At 43.0% G+C, this 19,812-nt stretch overlaps 2 protein-coding genes across 3 annotated transcripts in view; one reads left to right on the top strand and one right to left on the bottom strand.

Annotated features, from left to right (window-relative positions):
• LOC122556853 (putative ammonium transporter 1) overlaps positions 1–19,812 on the top strand; it is a 197,060-nt gene that overhangs the window by 128,902 nt on the left and 48,346 nt on the right. The gene's annotated exons all lie outside the window — the stretch shown is intronic.
• Positions 12,468–19,648, bottom strand: LOC122556852 (E3 ubiquitin-protein ligase TRIM39-like). Of its 2 annotated transcripts, XM_043704107.2 has the most exons (6): positions 19,263–19,648; positions 17,392–17,487; positions 16,617–16,847; positions 16,280–16,302; positions 15,016–15,149; positions 12,468–14,303 (listed from the first exon to the last, which is right to left on the bottom strand). In XM_043704107.2, exons 1-6 carry the CDS (start codon positions 19,617–19,619, stop codon positions 13,786–13,788), a joined length of 1,359 nt encoding a protein of 452 aa, XP_043560042.2. In that variant the 5' UTR covers positions 19,620–19,648; the 3' UTR covers positions 12,468–13,785. The 2 variants fall into 2 exon arrangements, with proteins under 2 accessions (XP_043560042.2, XP_087851589.1); XM_087995463.1 differs by lacking the exon at positions 17,392–17,487.

The raw sequence follows: 19,812 nt of genomic DNA, 5'->3' as shown, positions 1-19,812 counted from the left end.
CTTCCTAACCTGAGATCTTCTTCCCGACCTCTCCGCCCCCACCCCAGTCTGACCTATCACCCTCACCTTGACCTATCACATTTCCAACGCCCCTCCCCCAAGTCCCTCCTCCCTACCTTTTATCTTAGCCTGCTGGACAAACTTTTCCCATTCCTGAAGAAGGGCTTATGCCCGAAACGTCGATTCTCCTGTTCCCTGGATGCTGCCTGACCTGCTGCGCTTTTCCAGCAACACATTTCCAGCTCTGATCTCCAGCATCTGCAGACCTCACTTTCTCCTGTTGTTATAGACCAGACCAGAAGGCAGCCTATGCCCTAACTTTTTCTTATTTAAAGGCAAATCTAAAGTGTTGTGTTCCAGATACAATTCGACTGGTCAAACTACTCAATGTTAAGCAAGACACAATTTATTCAAACACTATAATTAAAATATCACAAAAGAAATAGGAACTTAGAAAACCTTAACTCTATTAGAAAACTTAACTGAATAATAGATACAGTAACGATTACTAATTAACTGTTCTAGAACCAAAAACACACCCCTTAGCAAAATTCAGAAAATAGTTTCGCGTCTTGGGTAACTCCAATAACCCAGAAGGCAAAACATCAAGAGAAAACTTAAAGTAACAGCCAGGTGACATTTACTACAGCTTCCAATTGTCTTGAGATTCCAACAGCAACTGATGCTGAATCTCAAAACTAAAAACTAGAGATCCTGGTCTGTGACCGCTGGTCACACCCAGCCAGGCTGCTTTCATTGTTCCAACGTTTTTTAAAAACCAAGGCCTCCCAAGGTGTTTACTTTATGGGCCTTCACTAGCCTGCTCAGCACCTTTGCCTTAAAATCTGTCTTAAAAGAAACTAGGACAAAAAACACTTCTTAAAGCCACAGCGTTGTCAAACCTTCTGCCCTTAAAAAAATGAGCTAGCATTATAGAAAGATGGCTTCATTTTTATAAACCATTAGTTATACCATTAGCATGCTCCAATACATATACATTATATCAACTCTAAGCATGCAAACATGCACCACTACAGTCTATTTCAGTCAGTTTATTCCTGCCACTGAACACCTCCACTTTTCTTCATCACAGTTGTGGCAATGCGTTGGCAATTACATTCTCTTGTCCTGCCAAATGTATAATTTTCAAATTGAATGGCTGCAATAGTAAATTCCATCTAAACAGTCTAGAATTTTTGTTCTTAAATTGCTCCAAAATCTTTAAGGGGTTATGATTAGGTTATACAATTGTCTCAGATACATTACTGGCAATATAAATGTTGAAACATTGTGACGCCAATATCAAGCTCAAGGTTTCTTTCTCAATCATGGAATATTTATGTTGATGATTATTCAATTTTCTGGTAAAATACCCAACACTACTTTCTATCTTGCAAAGGTACAGCACCAACACCCACATCACTCTTATTGATAAACACCTTTAGTGGCTTTGCCAAATTAGGTGTGGCTAACACTGGGGCAGTGATTAACACAGCTTTCATACTGTCAAATGCCTTTTGACAGCCTTCCGTCCACTGAAACTGTCTGCACTGCTTCTGTAAGTCAGTCAGTGGAGCAACAACACTGCTAAAATTCAGTATGAACTACTGATAAAAGCCACTCAATCCTGGAAATCGTTGTACTTCCTTCTTTGTTGATGGTATGGGAAACTCACCAAAACCTTTGTTTTCACATTCCATGCGGCCATCTGTCCATGTCCGATGATGTGGTCCAAGAAAGTGATTTAGGCTTTTATGAATTCACTCTTAGCCAGGTTTACCACCAAGCCTGCCACCCAAAGTTGATTGAACAATTTCAAGAGATTCTGCAAGTGTCCCTTCCATGTGTAACTAAAATTCACTAGGTTGTTGATATACATCACACAATTGGGTAATCCAGAAATGACTTTATGGTTAGTCTTTGAAATACAGCAGGCGCATTTTTCTTACCAAATGGCATCACTTTAAACTGGGACAGTCCCTTTGGTATCCTGAAAGCTGAAACTGTCTTTGCTGTTTTGTGTAAAATAATCTGCCAATATCCTCTGAGTAAGTCAACCTTAGAAATATGAGGTACCTTTTCAACCTTGTCAATACAGTCTTCCAAATGCAGTATAGGATATGAACTAGATTTTGTAACTACATTGACTTTGCGATAGTTGATACATAGCCATTGGATACCATTCCGTTTTGACGACATTACTATGGGTGAATTCCAGTCGTTGCAATTCAATTCGATTATCATTGTCCTTGAGCATGCATTCAATCCCTTTTGTTCAGCCTGTGCAAACTTCAGATGGCGGGGGCAGAGTAGGAAGTGTGTGGACTCTTATGCCTGGGCTTGTCATTGCCTTTTGCATTTTCCTTTTTCCTTCTTCCCCTTTTTTCTCAAACTTAGCTGATAAACAGAACTCTTCAGCAGGAGGTGGCTTCTTTAGAGTGGCAGTGGCATCTTTAAAGGCAGCATGGCTACAGAGTTGATCAGTCGGTCGGCATGTAAAGCCTGGAGCAGGACTCTTGCTTCTATTTGGAGTTGGCCTGTGGCAATACTATGGTGTGGGCTGGAAAGTTCAGAGCAGTACTCTCTCGATAGCCTGGGTTGGAAAGCCCGGAGACACTCTCAACAGCATGGCGTGAACTGGGAAGGTGGAGTGGGACACTCTCAATGGCATGGTGTGGGTGGGAAGCTGGAGTGGGACACTCTCAATGGCATGGTGTGGGCTGGGAGGTTGGAGTGGGACACTGTGCATGGCGTGGGCAGAGATGCCCAGAGCAGGACTTTGACGGAGTGTGCCATCTAAATATGCTCAAAAGGTATTTTGATAAGGAAGAAAAGCTACAGATGAATGAGGAAGTACTCAAAAATTGGGAAACATTATTGCATTACCTTCCAGACATATGCTGTAATAACAGAGGAGGAAAAGTTGTATTCTCTTTAAGCTATCTTTTAAAATTTTTTATTCTAAGTTAATGTGAATGGTGTCTATGTGCAGCAATTTTACACTCTTTTCACTGCATTTTGTATTGAATACACATGACAATAAAGGATATTCGAACTTATAGGGTTAAGTCTAGAAAGATGTTGCTTAATTGAACCAATATGTCCTATATCTGCAACATGCATAATTAGAATTTCTCAGCTTATTGCTGCATTTCTCCCCAGATGATAGTAATAACTCTTTCTGGTCATATTGATCTTCCTCTGAAAGGTAATTCCCAATTTTTTGAGTACTTCCTTATTGTCCAATTTGATTTGAGGAATGTCCAATTCGGAATCCTCTGAACATGGTTCTTCACTCTGTGTTGTAACCAGTAACACATTTGCCTTTTGCCTTCCTTATCAAAATACCTTTTGAGCATATTTAGATGGTATATTCTGTGAGATCTCATTCTATTTGGCATTCTTATCAAATAATTCATCTCACTCAATCTCCTTTTGATTTGATAAGGTCCACGAAACCTTGCTATCAAAGGTTCACCAATCACTGGAAACAACACTTTAACAATGTCTCCACTAGCAAAATTGTGAATTTTTGATTTCTTGTCTGCTTTCTGTTTCACCATACCCTGTGCTACTTTTAAATGCTGTCTAGCCAATTCACCTGCTGTATTTAATCGTTCCCTAAAATTTGACACAGTCCAAATGTGTGGTCTCTGAACTCTAGCTCACCAACCTCTCCATAATTAATTTCAGTGGTCTTCTCACCTCATGCCCAAAACTGAATCAAATGGTAGATTAATTTGGTGCTTTCCTAATTGCAAAAAAAAAGTACAAATGGAATTTCTTTATCCCAATCCTCTGGATAATCTTGACTATAATCCCTCAACATGGTCTTTGAAATTTGATGCCACCATTCTAATGCTCCCTCCAATTCTGGATGGCATGCAGTGGATTTGAATTGTTATTCCTAAACTATCCATAACTTCCTTATATAATTTTGATGCATAATTTGACCCTTGATCTGATTACATCTCGATGAGTAGTCTGTGTCGAGTAAAAGGTTTGAGGAGCTCTTCTATAATTGTTTTAGGTGTAACATTGCATAATGCAATGGTGCCTGGAAATCTAATAGATACACCAGTATGGTCAGCAAATAGTGATTCCCCCTTTTTGATTTAGGTAGTTATCCTATGGTGTAAAAGGTTCCTCAAATGCAGGAATGGATTTTAAAGATGCTGGTTTTATCACTGCCTGAGGTTTTCAATTACCTGACACATATGACATGTCCGGCAAAATTCAAATATATCCTTATGCAGTTCAGGACAATAAAAATATTTTTGTTTTTGGCTTGAGTTTTCCTCATTACCAAATTACCTCCTACTGGTAGTTCATGTGCAACCCACAACACTTCTTTTCTACATACCACTAATAATACAATTTCTTACAACTTGCCCATTTCTCATCTACCTGAATATGTGAGGGTCTCCATTTCGTCATCAAGACATCATTGTGAAGATAGTAACACTCTGGGATACACTCAGATTCTTTTTCTGTGTATGCTTTTTGATGCAACTGCTTTAGTTTTCCATCTTTCTGCTATAATTCGCTTAATTTCTCTGATTTAAAAATATCCACTTTACCTTCTACCTGTTCTTTTTTTTCTCACCGTTTAACCAAACATAGTCCCTGATGACTGAACTAAGGTAGGACTTACAGTTCATAGTAGTGTCCAGGGGAGTGTTGTTAAACAGACAGACCTGGGGTGCAGATGCATAGTTCCTTGAAAGTGGCATCACAGGTAGACAGGGTGGTAAAGGTAGTGTTTGGTATGCTTGCCTTCATCTGGCAGAGCATTGAGTCTAGGAGTTGGGACGTCATGTTATGGCTGTATAAGACACTGGTGAGGCCACATTTGGAGCTCTGTATAGCATCCTGTTCACCCTGCTATAGGAAGGATTTACAAGGATGTTACCAAGATTGGAAGGCCTGAGTTCCAAGGAGAGACTGGGACTTTTCTCCCCGGAGCACAGAGCGCTGAGGGGTGACCTGACAGAGGGTGATAAAATCATGAAGGGTGTACCTTTAAGGTGAGAAGGGAAAGATTTAAAAGGGACTTGAGGGGCAACTTTTAACACAGAGCAGTGGTACATTTATGGAAGGAGCTGCCAGAGGAAATGATAGAGGTGAGTACAATAACAACATTTAAAAGACATTCAGATGGGTGTGAGGATAGGAACAGTGCAAATGGCTCAGTTTAAGAAAACAGGTCAGCATGGACCAGTTGGGCGAAGGCCATGCTATATTAATGATCTCGTTGAACGAACTGAAGGCTTTCTGGCTAAGTTTGCAGACGATACAACAATAGGACGGCACGGTGGCATAGTGGTTAGTACTGCTGCCTCACAGAACCAGAGACCCAGGTTCAATTCCCGCCTCAGACAACTCTCTGTGTGGAGTTTGCACATTCTCCCCGTGTCTGCGTGGGTTTCCTCCAGGTGCTCCGGTTTCCTCCCACAATCCAAAAATGTGCAGGTTAGGTCAATTGGCCATGCTAAATTGCCCATAGTGCTAAGTGAAGGGGTAAATGTAGGGGAATGGGTCTGGGTGTGTTGCGCTTCGGCGGGTCGGTGTGGACTTGTTGGGCCGAAGGGCCTGTTTCCACACTGTAAGTAATCTAATCTAATAGGTAGAGAGACAGGTAGCATTGAGGAGGTAGGAAGGGTGAAGAAGGATTAGACAGGTTAGGAGAGTGGGCAAAGAAGTGGCAGATGGAGCGATCATGCACTTTGATAGGAATTTTAGAGGCCTAGGCTATCTTCTAAATGGGGCAAAAATTCAGAAATCTGAAGTGCAAAGAGACTTGCGAGTTCTAGTCCAGGATGCTCTCAAGGTAAACCTGCAGGTTGAGTTAGTAGTTAGGAAGGCAAATTCAATGATGGCACTTATTTTGGAGAGGACTTGAATATAAAAGCAGGGATGTACTTCTGAAGCTCTATAAGGCTCTGGACAGACCACATTTGGAGTGTTGTGTGCAGTTTTGGGCCCCATCTCTCAGGAAGGATCTACTGGCTCTGGAGCATGTTAGAGGAGGTTCACGAGAATGGTCCCAGCAATGAAAAGCTTAACATATGAGGAACATTTGAGGACTCTAGGTCTATACTCGATGGAGTTTGGAAGGATGAGGGGTGATCTAATTGAAACATGCAGAATACTGAATGGCCTGGACAGAGTGAATGTTGGGAAGATGTTTCCATTGGAAAGAGAGACTAGGACCCAAAGGCATAATCTTAGAGTAAAGGGAAGACCTTTTAGAATGGAGATAAGGAGAAACTTCTTCAGCCAGAGAGTGGTAAGTATATGGAATTCATTGCCACTGAAGGCTGAGTATATTAAGACTGAGATAGATATGTTCTTGAGTAACAAGGGAATCAAGTGTTACAGGGAGAAATTGGAAGAATGGGGTTGAGAAACGTATCAGCCATGATTGAATGGCAGAGCAGACTGGATGGACCTAATGGCCTAGTTTCTGCTCCTATGTCTTATGGTCTCATGACATGATGTAATTTCTATCATCTTGATAACTCACTCCAGGATAACTGTTATGTTAATATTAAAAAAAAGTTTGAACCCCTCAATTAGATTCCAGTCTGTAACATCTGTCACTCTGTGTATAAACCACCCCGATACCCTCAAGTAGATTCCAGTCTTTAACTCATTCCTGGCTAATTATTAATCTATAGCTAAACCACTCAAACATCCCAATTAGATTCTGGTGTGTAACTCTCTTCTGACTCTCAGTTACATCATATATAAATCCCCCTGAACCCCTCAAATAGATTCTAGGCTGTAACTCAATTCCTGGTACCTATTACTCTGTACGTAAATCCCCACTGAACCCTCGATTAGATTCCAGTCAGTAACTCACTCTTATGTAACTGTTATTCGATGTGTAAAGCCCCGAATGAGAGTGAGAGGGTGTAAGAGTATTGTTAGAGTTTTAGACGTTGATTCTAATCCTAGACCCAGAAGCAGCAAGAAGCCTTTATCTCTATCTATCCCACAGTTTCCATTATTGTCACAAAAAAATTCATTCCCTCTGATCTTTCTAAATCCCAGGGAGACAATCCTGGGTTTAGGTCATTTCCCTCCCTTCCCAGCGACCCCTTGCTGTCCAGCTATCATTCTGGGGAATCTATACTGCACTCAGATACACATTGATTCCCCAAGTCCCCACTCTTTCCTGCCTCTCCCTATTTATAAAGTCAATGTCAGTGCTGAGCTAACATGAAATGGCTGCCATCAACATGTTTAAGATGGCTGACACCTTCAGAATCCTTCAGCCTGGTTTTGCAGATTACAATGCCCTCTCACAGTTTGTACATTACCATCTCTCAGGCTTCTGCCGATGGAATACTGTGAGATGGGAAGCGATGATGTTTGGATGTTAGACTGAGGAGGGACAACACAGTCTCAACAGTACAATGTTAACCTGGGGGCAGGAACTGAGAAGGATTCAGTTATGGATCTGGAATTCTGTCATCACAGGAGAGGGGAAAATGTGTCAAAAACACTTCAAATTGGGTGACACCATCACAATGGCTTTCTGCGATTTGTGTACAAGGATCTGGAAAATATTGTTGAATACTCAATAAGTCCTGGAGTAAAGTCATATTTGACCCAATAATGCAGGGCCCTGGTTGTACACACACGCACACACTCGCTCACCCAGTTACACAGGGACATGGAATGACCAAATATATTCGGATTTCCAAATAAAGAATCCCTGGATGTCAGATAAACACAGGACATTCACACACTTAGGTCAGGTTCAAGACTCACCTCCCCACAACACTGAGAGGCTCCTGTATCACACTCTGGATTGGAATCAGACACTTTTTTTTGGGAGCAGGACACATCGCACATGGAATTAGGACAACTGTCCATGTGGATGTTCGGAGCCAGCAATCTAACAGGGAATCAGAACAGAACAGAGAGAATGCAACAAAGAACTTGGTGTTAAATTTGTCAAGTACTTCCATTTTTGTTGTGTATGTGTTTCTGTGTGCATATGTCTGTGTGCGTGTTTGTGACTGTGTGTTTGAGTGTGTCTACGTGTGACTGTGTAAGATGGGGAAAGTAAGGAGTGAGTTTAAATCAGTGTCTCTCATCAGATTATACCTACTGTTAATTTTTTTGATTGTGATATCATCAAGGGAGCTTTATTCTGTATCAAACTTAATGCTTTACCTGACCAGGGAGGGAATGATGGGTACAGTGTTGTCCATTCCCTGGAAATGTTTTATGGGGATGCAGTAAAGGGAGCTTGCCCATGTATCTACCCTGTACAGGCCCTGTCCTGAGAGTGTTGATGGGGACAGTGTAGGATTTAACCTGAACAACTGATCCAGCATCCATTGCTGTTTGTGGAAGAGAGTTCCAAAACTGATCTACCCTTTGTGTGTCAAAGGGCTTCCTAACATCTCTCCTGAATGGTCTGGGCCCTCAGTCTGCTCCCTCACATTCTAGAATCTCCATCTAGCGGGAATCGTTGACCTTGATCTACCCTGCCTTGTGCTGCTCATATTTTGAAGATGTCGATCAGATCACCCCTTAACCATCTCAATTTGATAGAAAACCGGCCTCATTTGTACAATCTCTCCACAGAATATAACCCCTGAAGTTCAGGATCATTCTTTTCAAACTTCTTTGTGCTCTTTTTTTGTACTCCAAGTTAATAACCACATACCAGCTTGCACTGAACTCATTCTAACACAGTTTTACCCATTCACCCAGTCTATCAACCATCCTTTGTAATTGATTTGCACTGTCTACAATGCTGCCTAACTTTATCATAGAGTCATAGAATCATCATGCTACACTAGGTTGTAGTCCAAAAAGTTTATTTGGAGGCACTAGCTTTTGGAGTGCTGCTCCTTCATCAGGTGGTTGTGGAGAATAGGATTTGGATCACAGAATTTATAGCTTATAGCTTATTCTCCACAAGCACCTGATGAAAGAGCAGTGCTCTGAAAGCTGTTCATCAAAATAAACTTGTTGGACTATAACCTGGTGTTGTGTGATTTTTATCTTTGTCAATCTCAGTTCAACACCAGCGCCCCCAAGTCATAATCCCATGCTGTCCCTGTTCTGGGAGTGTTTGATGGGGACGGTGAGCCAGTAACTCATACCCGAGTATCTGTTATTCTGTATACAAACCATCCCGAACCCCTCAACGCGATTTGAACCTTTAACTATTCCCATGCATCTGCTATTCTAAATATAAATTACCCTGCACCTCTCAATTAGCTTCCAGCCTGTAACTCACACCTGGGGATCTGTTATTCCATATATAACCCACACTGAAACCCTCGATTAGATTCCAGTCTGTAACTTACACCCAGTATCTGTAATTCCACACATAAACCACCCAAACCCTCAATTAGATTCCAGTCTGTAACTCATTCCTGGTTATCTGTTATCCAAAATATAAAACACCCCAAACCCTTCGATTGAATTTCAGTCTTTAAGTCACTCCCTGGAATCTGTTATTCCATATATAAACCACCCTGAACCCCTCGATTAGATTCCAGTCTGCAACTTACGTCCAGGTATCTACTATTTCATGCATAAGCCACCCTGATCACCTTGATTAGATTCCAGTCTGTACCTCATTTGTGGTATCTGTTATTCCATCTAAAATCACTCTGAACCCCTCGGTTACATCACAGTCTGTCACTCACTCCCAGGTATCTGTTATTGCATATATAAACCACCCCAATCCCCTCGATTAGTTTCCAGTCTGTAACTCACTCCAAGGTATCTGTTATTCCATATATAAACTACCCCAAAATCCTCGATTAGATTTCAGTCTGCAACTCACCTCCGGGTATCTACTGTTTCATGCATAAACCACCTTGATCCCCTTGATTAGATTCAAGTCTATAACTCATTCACGGTATCTGTTATTCCATCTATAAAGCACCCCAAACCCCTCGATTACATCACAGTCTGTATCTCACCCCCAGGTATCTGTTATTCCATATATAATCCACCCCAAACCCCTCGATTACACCACTGTCTGTAACTCACTCCCACATATCTGTTATTATATATATAAGCCACCCCAATCCCCTCAATTAGATTCTGGTCTGTAACTCACTCTCGGGTATCTGTTTTTCCCTCCCTGAACCACCTTGAACACCTCAATTAGATTCCAATCTGGAACTCACTCCCAGGTTATCTGTTATTCCAAATGTAACCCACCGTGAACCCTTCGAATAGATTCCAGTCTGTAACTCACTCCTGGGTTTCTGGTTTTCCCTATCTTAACCACCCAAATGCCTTGATTAGATTCCAGTCTGTAACTCACTCCCAGATATCTGTTATTGCATATATAAACCAGCCCGAACCCCTAGATTAGATTCCAGTCAGTAACTCACTCCCGGATATCTGTTAATCCATACATAGCCCTCCCCGAACCTCTCGATTAGATTCCAGTCTGTAACTCACTCCTGGGTATCTGTTATGGACACCACCCCAAACCTCTCGATGAGATTTGAATCTTTAACTACTCCTGTGCATCTGTTATTCTAAATATAAACTACCTCACACCTTTCGATTAGATTCCAGTGTGTAATTCACTCCCAGGTAGCTGTTATTCCAGATATAAACTACTCTGATCCCCTTGATTAGATTCCAGTTTGTAACTCACTCCCGGTTATCTGTTATTCCATATATAAACGACCTCAAGCCCCTCAATTAGATTCAAGTCTGTAACTACTCACAGTATCTTTTATTCCATATATAAACTACCCTGAACCCGTCAATTATATTCCAGTCGGTAACACACACCTGGGTGTCTTTAATTTGATATAAAAACACTCCAAGCCTCTCAATCAGATTTCAGTCCCCATGATCTCCCCAGTCCCGTGTTGGGGGGAGTGTATGTGGGGGAGTGTGGGCCGGGAAGCAGAGAGGGGAAAATGTGTGTGTTGAGGAGCAGACATGTGATTATTGTTTTAAATTCTCAAACTCTGCTGTTATATTTGAGAAAAGGAAAGGAAATAAGAGATTGAAGGTCAAGTTAGAAATGCCTGCATGTCAAGCAGGGCAGGGAGAGACAGACAGAGACAGAGAGACACAGGCACAGAGAGAGAGAGATAGAGAGATAGGCAGATAGGGACAGAGATAGAGACAGAGACATGTGCACTCACACTCACATGCACTCTCTTTCTCCCTCACACGTGCATGCACACACATATGAGTTGATGGGTAAATATGTATGTGCAGAATTATATTTGCAGATACATTCTATTTTGGGGGGGAAGGGGGGAGAATTGCGAGGGGGAGGAGAGTGTGGGTTGCAAAGTTGGGGGGGCAAGAGTGGGGGATGGGAGAAGGGGAGAGAGAGAGAGAAAGAAAGAAAGTGAGAAACAAAGATAAAGAGGAAGAGTGCAAGACAGACAGGTAGCAAGGTGGATGGAGAGAAACAGACAAACAGATACAGGCAAAAACTGACAGGCTCAGAGAGAGTGAGAATGAAACAGAGACAGACAGAGAGGGAAAGAGCAGGAAGGGGAAAAGTGAGGTACAGACAAAGGTGAGGCAAGGAGAGACATCAAGAGGGTAAGGCAACCATACTCACCATTCCAGCTGGTCCCAGCTCCCTCTCCCCATGGTTTCTCTCTCTCTGTGTCCCATCAGGCACAGAGCCTGCTCCAGGATCCCTGCAGGGACACAGCCTGCCTTGGGGAAGCCTAAAGGATCAAAACTGGGATGCAGATTCAAACACAACCCACACACTCTCACACACACAGGCAGACAGACAAATTGAGAGAGTAACTCACCAATACTCACCCCTGGTCACTCCACATGGCAAGAGCTAATGGCTGCCTGAGCCAGGTTTAAATACCCCCCACCACGTTTGTCACTCAAATCCCAGCTCCTCCCAAATCCCAGCTCATCAAGTTAACTCCCACTCTCAGTATCTGGAACACATCTCCCACAGGTATGAAAAACACCAATCATCATCTTTGTGGGATTACAGAGGGAAAGCAGCAGGTCAGTGGTTTAGACCAGGATTGTCCCAGTCCGTCCCTGTCCTTTCCTCAAACCGCCTGACTGGACCCATCCTGGGAATACTCACACATACACACACACACAAAGCTGCTGGTTCAAACCCTGAGCAGCTCCAGGCACACACTCAATACAAAATTACACAAGTTTACTACACAAACTAACACAAGACATTTGTACAACTGAACACGCATTCTTTGTACAAATTGATACAGGTGAGCACGGTCTTATTTCTCAAATTAAGGAAAGAATTGGCGAGTTTTGAAAAGATTTGTAGCTCAGGTTTAGGTTCTGGATGCAAGTTTGCTCGCTGAGCTGGAAGATTTTTGTCACCATATTCAGTGAGCCTCCGGTGAAGAAAGTTAGTGACCCACTTTCAATTTATGTGTTCAGGTTTCTTTGGGTTGATGATGTAATTTCCTGTTCTTTTTCTCAGAGGGTGCTAAATGGGGTCCAAGTCAATGTGTTTATTGATAGAGTTCCGGTTGGACATGATGTTTGCACAAAGTAACACAAGTTTTTTCAACAAATTGATGCAACATTTTTTGCCCAGATCAACACAGATGTATTCCACAGATTAACACAAGATATTTGCACAGTTTAATGAAACTACAATGAACCACTGAGGTCTGCAAACTTGCTGAGTTTGTTTTATTTGAATGAGGATACATCTTGTAGTTTCTTTTTTTTTGCCATGTTTTCGGTCACCCTGTGAAACCAGGCATTAGATATTCATTGTGTAAAGACTCCCATAAAGCCGCTTTGGGAAAATTTGATGCCACTTGGGACAGGGAGTTTACTTAGTGTGAAATCCAGTGAGAAATACAAGGAGCTGCAGGAAGGAGGGAGGCTGCAACTCCTACACCAACCACAAGGTGGGGCTGGAGACTGGAGATCAATGAGAAGACTGAGCCACAGCCGCCCTCTGCTGCTCATCAGATAACCTGCAATTCCCATCACTGTAACAATTGAATTCTCCCCTTCCATGGCACTTCCGGGCAATGTATTCCAGGACACAATTACTCAATGCGTGGCAAAGTGCTTTTATTCTCCCATGATACATTTTCCTCTTTTGCAGGTTTTGTTAAATGTGTGCCTATCCTTCTCAATACAAGTGGAGACAGCCTTTTGTTCCATGATGTCATGAACTTTCATCTGTCTCGAAGCCACTTACCCGTGTTAATTTCATACGCTATGATGTTGCTAGTCTCCATATTAGCTCGAAGACCCTGTCTCACTTTGTTCCCCACAGTCTCTAGCCAAACAGAAATACTCCATCTGCTGAACTCTAAAACAAAGAGTTCTGATGATGATTCACTGGCTTAAAATAATTTGTTGACTTTATTAATAATACTTTATTTCGCAGAGACAACATTTTATATTCTCATTCAAATCATCTAAAAACAAAGTAATGAAATAAGGCCCAGTAGAGATCTGGAGGGAATATCTTGAATACCAAGCCCAATGTATGAACCCATTACCATTTACCCCCACTCTCTATCTCCGAACTCATTTCCAAACAAATCAAAATTCAACTTCTAACACAGAGGTTCTACTTTCTGGAAAAGTGTTTTGTACAGGTATTGAATTTTGTTCAGGGGTCCATATAAATCAACAACTCTGACACTCACAGGGATTTCTTCAAAACTTTCAACTAATAGAAATAACTGATAAGCTTCTGAAGTGCTCAGCACTCAATCTTTAACGACATGATGATTTATAATAATTGGCATACATGTCAACTCCAGAAAGGAATCTCAGCAATCAGGGTTAATTTACCAGTTTTAAGGATTTGTCATAACAACAAAACGCTGGGAACACTGGTTCAGTGAATGTGGTTTGAATTGTGTGTAAATGTTTTAGTGAGTCAGTGACCTGGTAAAATGATAACGTCCCAACCTCATAGTCCAATTGGACTTGGATCCTGCTTGTGGATGGGATCATTGGAAGATCAGTGCGTTCATTATCATGCCAGATTGTGACAGCATCACTGCCAAGATATAAACACCAGGAATTACTGCTTTCCCCAAACCAAGAGTACTGTCCGACCCTATCAATACTCCCATACACAATCCCCATTCCCCATTCCTTCCCATCACTTTCTCCTTCCCAGGAATGGGATCCTGAGGAGAAGCTCTGGGAAGAAAGAACTTGATAATAATCTTCAAATCTTTCTGGGTGAGATGGATAGGGCTGTTGCTGTTCAGCAAGAGTTACTGATCTCCCATCGTCAGACAGAACCAAGTAGCAGTTTGCTGTCTTTGCATCCAGGCTCAATGGGCTTTTTCCTAGAGAGGAGAGAAGAGGTCGGTCAAACAGAGCTATTCCACTCAGTTCAGTGAGTGACAGCTGTAGCGGGGGAGTTTCAATATCTCACAGATTCTGTTAGCCCCATATTACCTCATCGACTGAAATCTTCTCATATTAAATTAATGGCCTTGAGTCAAAATCCCTGTTATAGAGTAATGTGTGATCCCAGTCTGTACAGTCAGTGTGAACATTGTAAAACTCTACTCACTTGAGTTAGCCATACCTCCTGTACACAGTGGGTATGAGAGGACACAGTGGCCAGTGGCTGTGAGATGAAATGGGTGCTATACAACACCGTGTGAAGGGGAGGTACAGTCAACAGTTAGTGCAGATTTTAAAACTTGCTAGAGTACTGGACATGGAACAACATTGTGTTGGAGCCCTCAGAGATGGTGAGAACAATGAAAATGCTAAGATTGAGAGTGGGATACACAAGTGGACAGAGAGCAAGTCCCAGGTGAAATGCTGAGTTCCAGCAGAGGTTGCATTGTGTATCAGGAAGAGTTGGTGGAGGAGATGATTTAGCAAATTGTGTTGTTACTGAGTTTGGAGACTAAGGGTGAAGAATGGGTTCCTGATGCACACACAGGGAGCTGACATGAAAGTTCAGGAATATTCCCAGCTATCTAAACACAACTAACCCGACCCGTTCCCATTCCCTTAGATTGGAGAGAAGCTGAATGTTCTTACTGATGACTGCCAAGATGTCTGAGTGGTACTTTTCCCATCCATTCAGTTTCTTCTGGAGGTGTTCTGATATATCGGTCAGGTTCAGGGTGAACACTGGAACAGCTCGCTCTGGGACTTTCTGAATCTCAGTCACTCTGAAATTGAAGAGGAGAGAATGGTTTGATCAGTAGGTCCTTTCAGATCAGAAATTCAAAGGGGAATGAGTGATCAATGCAACAATCTGTCCCCCCTTTTACTGCTTGTACTGACCTCCCACAGCAAACCATCCTGAAAATGTCAGAATCCTGGGATTAACCCTCTCCCTGAGTTCACACTGGACTCGGCTCGAGTAGTGGGATCCTGGTTTACTGTTGCTTCAGATCAGTTTGTGATTTGCAAATCTATCTGTGTTCAGTCAGTTTCGTTCCACTGCCCTGGAACCTCATCTTTCCAATATTCAGAATGATTATTAACTGCAGGTCTCCAATGTGTGCTCAGAAAGCTCCGCTGTGCATTGCAGGAACACACTCACTGCAATCATGTGAAATGTAGACAGAAGGAACAGCCTACCAGAGATTCATGATCAGCAACGTTCTCTGTCCAACGTTCCAACTTTAAACACCCTCCCACTTACAGGACAGAGAGACAGGGCAGGGATCCTGATCCCAAACTGACCCCTTTCCCACCCTTTTCAATTTTAACACAAATCAGGACTTGGACAAGGCTCTTGTGAAAGCCCATCAGGGTCTAGTTAATATTAGGAAGTCCAAGCCTGGGTTATATCATTAAGGTGGTGGCTGGAGTGTGAGAGGTGGTCAGGAGGAGGTCTGCACCATTAGCTGTCCGGCAACCAATCAGAGGCAGGAGGACCTGACTGGCCGAGGCCAGCACTAATGACCGGCTCCTTTTATCACCCCCTTGTGGGCCAGGAGGAACAACAGGCTCCCAGGCCCCACAAGAAAACCTTCAGCAACCCCCCACCCCTCCCCAGTCTTCACCTTTCAGCCTTCATTTCCCTTCCCTAACCTCCCCAAGGGGGTCTCTGGAGTTTCTATTTTCTTCCCGGAGCGATGGAGACAGTGTTGTCAGTTTACATGTAGAATGTGCCACTTCCCACCATATTGTCTGTATGTCAAATTACAGTGAAACATCACTCACTGTTCCCACAGTGTGAAAGCATTATAACTGGGAAAGGTTCCAAGCTGTGATTCTGCCTTCACTCTGCTTCAGGTACATGGGAGGTCCTCCATCAGCGGCAGCTACTGTATGACTGAGAGGGACTTACCTGGAAAGGAGCTGTTTTGAGTTCTGTGAATAAAGAGAGGAGATAAATTCAGTCAACGAACAAGCCAACACTCAACGAAACCAAACAGTGAATTTGGGATTGAGAGGAAGAGTTCAGCATGAAACATTAAGTGGGGCGATTCCCAACAATGAGGAACAATCCCACATTTCACTGCACTCCGTCATGGAATAGTACCAACAATCCAAGGGCAGTACACCGCCAGTACCACAACGCTGAGGGCAGGATTGAAGGCCAACTTGAATACTCAGCTCCATCAACAATCTTTCAATAATTTGCCCTGTTATTAGATTCACAGAAACCCAGTTAGTGTTTGTACCTGAATAAGGGAGAGAGGGTCTCTCTGTAACAGACTCTGGATTTCTCCATCTATTAATGCAATCTGTTCCATCTTGCTGTTTAATGCTTCAGAACAGCTTCGAATCTGAGAGAGAGCTTGGAGTCCCTCCTCATCGATCACTCTCATGGTGGATTCTTCATCTTCATCCAGCTTTCTTCTCCATTCAGAGAAGCTCTGTGTTGACTTCCCTTTCCAATCATTGATTCGGGTCTGAAAACCAAACCAACTCTCATTACACAACGCCCTTTCTCATAGCTGTTACCCTGAGCACACAGCACTTTCCAGGGACAGGACCGTTTGTTTTGATCACTCCACCACCATTACAGATAGACAAGCAGTGGGATGTGTCCACGGGGAGGGAAAATAGGCTTACTTTGAGTCTAAAAGTAAGTGCACTGTATTTAGACTGGGGAATCGAACTGCCATTCACATCTGGACCATACCTGCTGTGGGAGATTGAGATTCATGAGTGGACAGTGACTAGAAAGAAACAGAATCCAACAAATTTTAGGTCAGGGAATCAGCATCAAGAGATGATGCGTTTGAGAGAAAGACAGGCTGAGAGGGTCATGAATGAGGTATTTGAAATGATGGAGGGATTATTGGACTCATTTTTAGGGTGAGGTATTTGACAAAGATCAGGATGGTCAGACTAGGAGGCCTGTGGATAAAAATCCATGAACACAGAGGGTCTTCGATCTTTGGATTGGAAAACAGTGAAACCATCTCTAAATAAAGTCCCACTTTTCCCCACCTTGATTTCAGCCTCTGATCTCTCCAATGTTCGCTGTTTGGTGGAACAATTCTGCTGGACTCCCTGCAGCTTCTTGATTTCCTTCTCCAGTTCATCCTAGAAAGACATGCAGAAAGTCATTCCAGAAACAGAAACCATTGGAAGATCTCAGTGGGTCTGGCAGCATCTGTGGAGAGAAATCGGAGTTCACGTTTAGGGTCCAGTGACCCTACTTCAGAAAATATTTTTTTGAAAAGGAGTCAGAAGCGGGCTCTGCAGGGTTGGGGAGACTATGAGCTTGGAGATAGTAGAGGGGAGACCACCAGATGAAACAAGGTTAGTGATAACTATCGACACAATGGTCTAGTGTTCCATATGGTGGGGTCATGGTCCAGTGGGATGATAGGAGGAGGTATCTGAGAACTGGTGGTCGGTCACTGCAATGTAAAGGTCAATATGCTAGACACCAACGACACCACCTTTGTCAGCAGGCTTAATGACAAAGTCAGGGTTGGATCTGAGAGCAAGGAGTGCAGTCAGTTCAAGGGGAGATGGGTTGGAATGGGAAAGGGGGGATAGAGAAATTGAGATGACAAATGTCACATCAACAGTTCTCAATGAACAGGTCACGTGCAGGGACCAGAGGGAAGGGTCCAGGTGGATGGAGAGTGTTGGAGCTGGGTAAAGGGATCTGTGGGACAAGGAGAGATCATTTGTCTAAAGAAATGGACATGGTGGCTAAGGCCCGAAATGTATTCAGGTGGGAATGCAGATGCTTCAAACTGAGACCTTTGCTGGGTCCAATCCATTCAGCATCAGAGAGCAGAAGATCAGAAGGGAGAGTAGATGCATGACAGGAGGTAGGGTTGGGAGAGGGCAATGGAGTCAGAGGGGAGGGGAGGGTAGGAAGGTTCCAGAGGGGTGAGAGTATCTCTCAGTTATTGCATCTTGTGTTCCTTAGTGTCTGAAAGGAAAAAAAATGTTTCATGTTAGCACGTTGAATGAGCCAGAGAATGAAGTGGAACTGAGGGTTAGGGCAGCTCTGAGCCAGCATGGGATGGTGCTGATGGAGAGGGAGGTGGACAGTGTGCATATGGCAACACATGGGAGAGTTCAGCCATCTCTGGAATGTTGAACATCACAGTGATACCTGTGATCCTGGCTGGATTCAAAACACAAAGGATGAAGCTTGAGTTGGAATCTACATGGGGTGAGTCTGAGCCGGAGGCAGTCACTGAGTAATGTGATGAGGCTATGGAAACGAGTTTTGGCAAATACCTTTAGACAGCTATTCCAAAGGATTCAAACTGTGATTGGCCATTGACCAGAAACTGGACAAGCCACAGAAATACAGTGGCTTCAATAGCAGGTCAGAGACTATGAAAACTCACCTCCTGACTCCCCAAAGCCTGTCCACCATCTACAAGGAACAAGTCAGGAGTGAGATGGAATACTCCCCCCTTGCCTGGATGAGTGCAGCCTCAAGAAGCTTGACACCACCAGGACTAAGCAGCCCACTTGAATGGCACCACATCCACAAGCGCTCAATCCCTCCAACCATCAACACTCAGTTGTAGCATTGTGTGCTATCTACAAGATGCACTGCAGAAAATCACTAACGATCTTTAGTCAACACCTTCCAAACTCACAACCTTAATGTTATATTGTTCCAAAATGTTTTTGGAACTATACAGCCATGCGTCAGTATACATATGTGCACAGAGTGCCGCATCACACAATACTGCACTACAACTACACTGTCGTGATATTCTGAAAAACCACCCTCAAAGGGAGCTCAAGTCCTTGATGCAGAAAGAGGGATTATTATTTCAAATGCTCAGGTCTTACAAAAACAACACATTGTATTTAACCTTAGAAATAATATCATTTACCGTAATTGCAGCTTGTGCCTGATCCAGGCTCAGTAATGTGTGGGATCTATGTTTCCCTATAATTGTACAGGAAACACACACACACTCTGCATCCTCTTTACAATAGTGCTGTAGCAGCTTCAGATGGTCAGGGCAGTGTCTCTCGGTAACTTTAACCCCAGGCTCAATGAGTGTGTGATCTCTGTAGGCCTCTTTCAGTAAATGTGGTTTTAAGTGTTGAGAGCAAAAAGACGTTTCACATTTCAGACACGTCTTCACAGCTGGTTTTGGATTCTCAATGCAATATTCACACGTGAGATGAAATGAACCAGCTTCAGTCTGCATCCTTACAGATTCCAAAGTATTTCCACACAGCATCAGAGAGTAAGACAGCTACAGGAAATGAAATTATTATGAACACAGGGCGCTGGGAGTGACACTGTTTGTTTTAGTTTCATGACACACTCTGCTTGGAGATTAACAAACACCCGCAGTATCAGTTCAGAGTCCAAATCATAACAACAAGATTGCAATTTTACAATATGGAGCCAAAATACACCAAGACTGAGGT

This window comes from Chiloscyllium plagiosum, unplaced genomic scaffold, assembly GCF_037043375.1.
Source record: "Chiloscyllium plagiosum isolate Xiang-an unplaced genomic scaffold, Cpla_swu_hap1 HiC_scaffold_16, whole genome shotgun sequence".
In the NCBI taxonomy this organism is placed as follows: Eukaryota; Metazoa; Chordata; class Chondrichthyes; order Orectolobiformes; family Hemiscylliidae; genus Chiloscyllium; species Chiloscyllium plagiosum.
The sequence above is the reverse complement of the archived record's forward strand: the minus strand, read 5'-3'. Positions and strand labels throughout refer to the sequence as shown.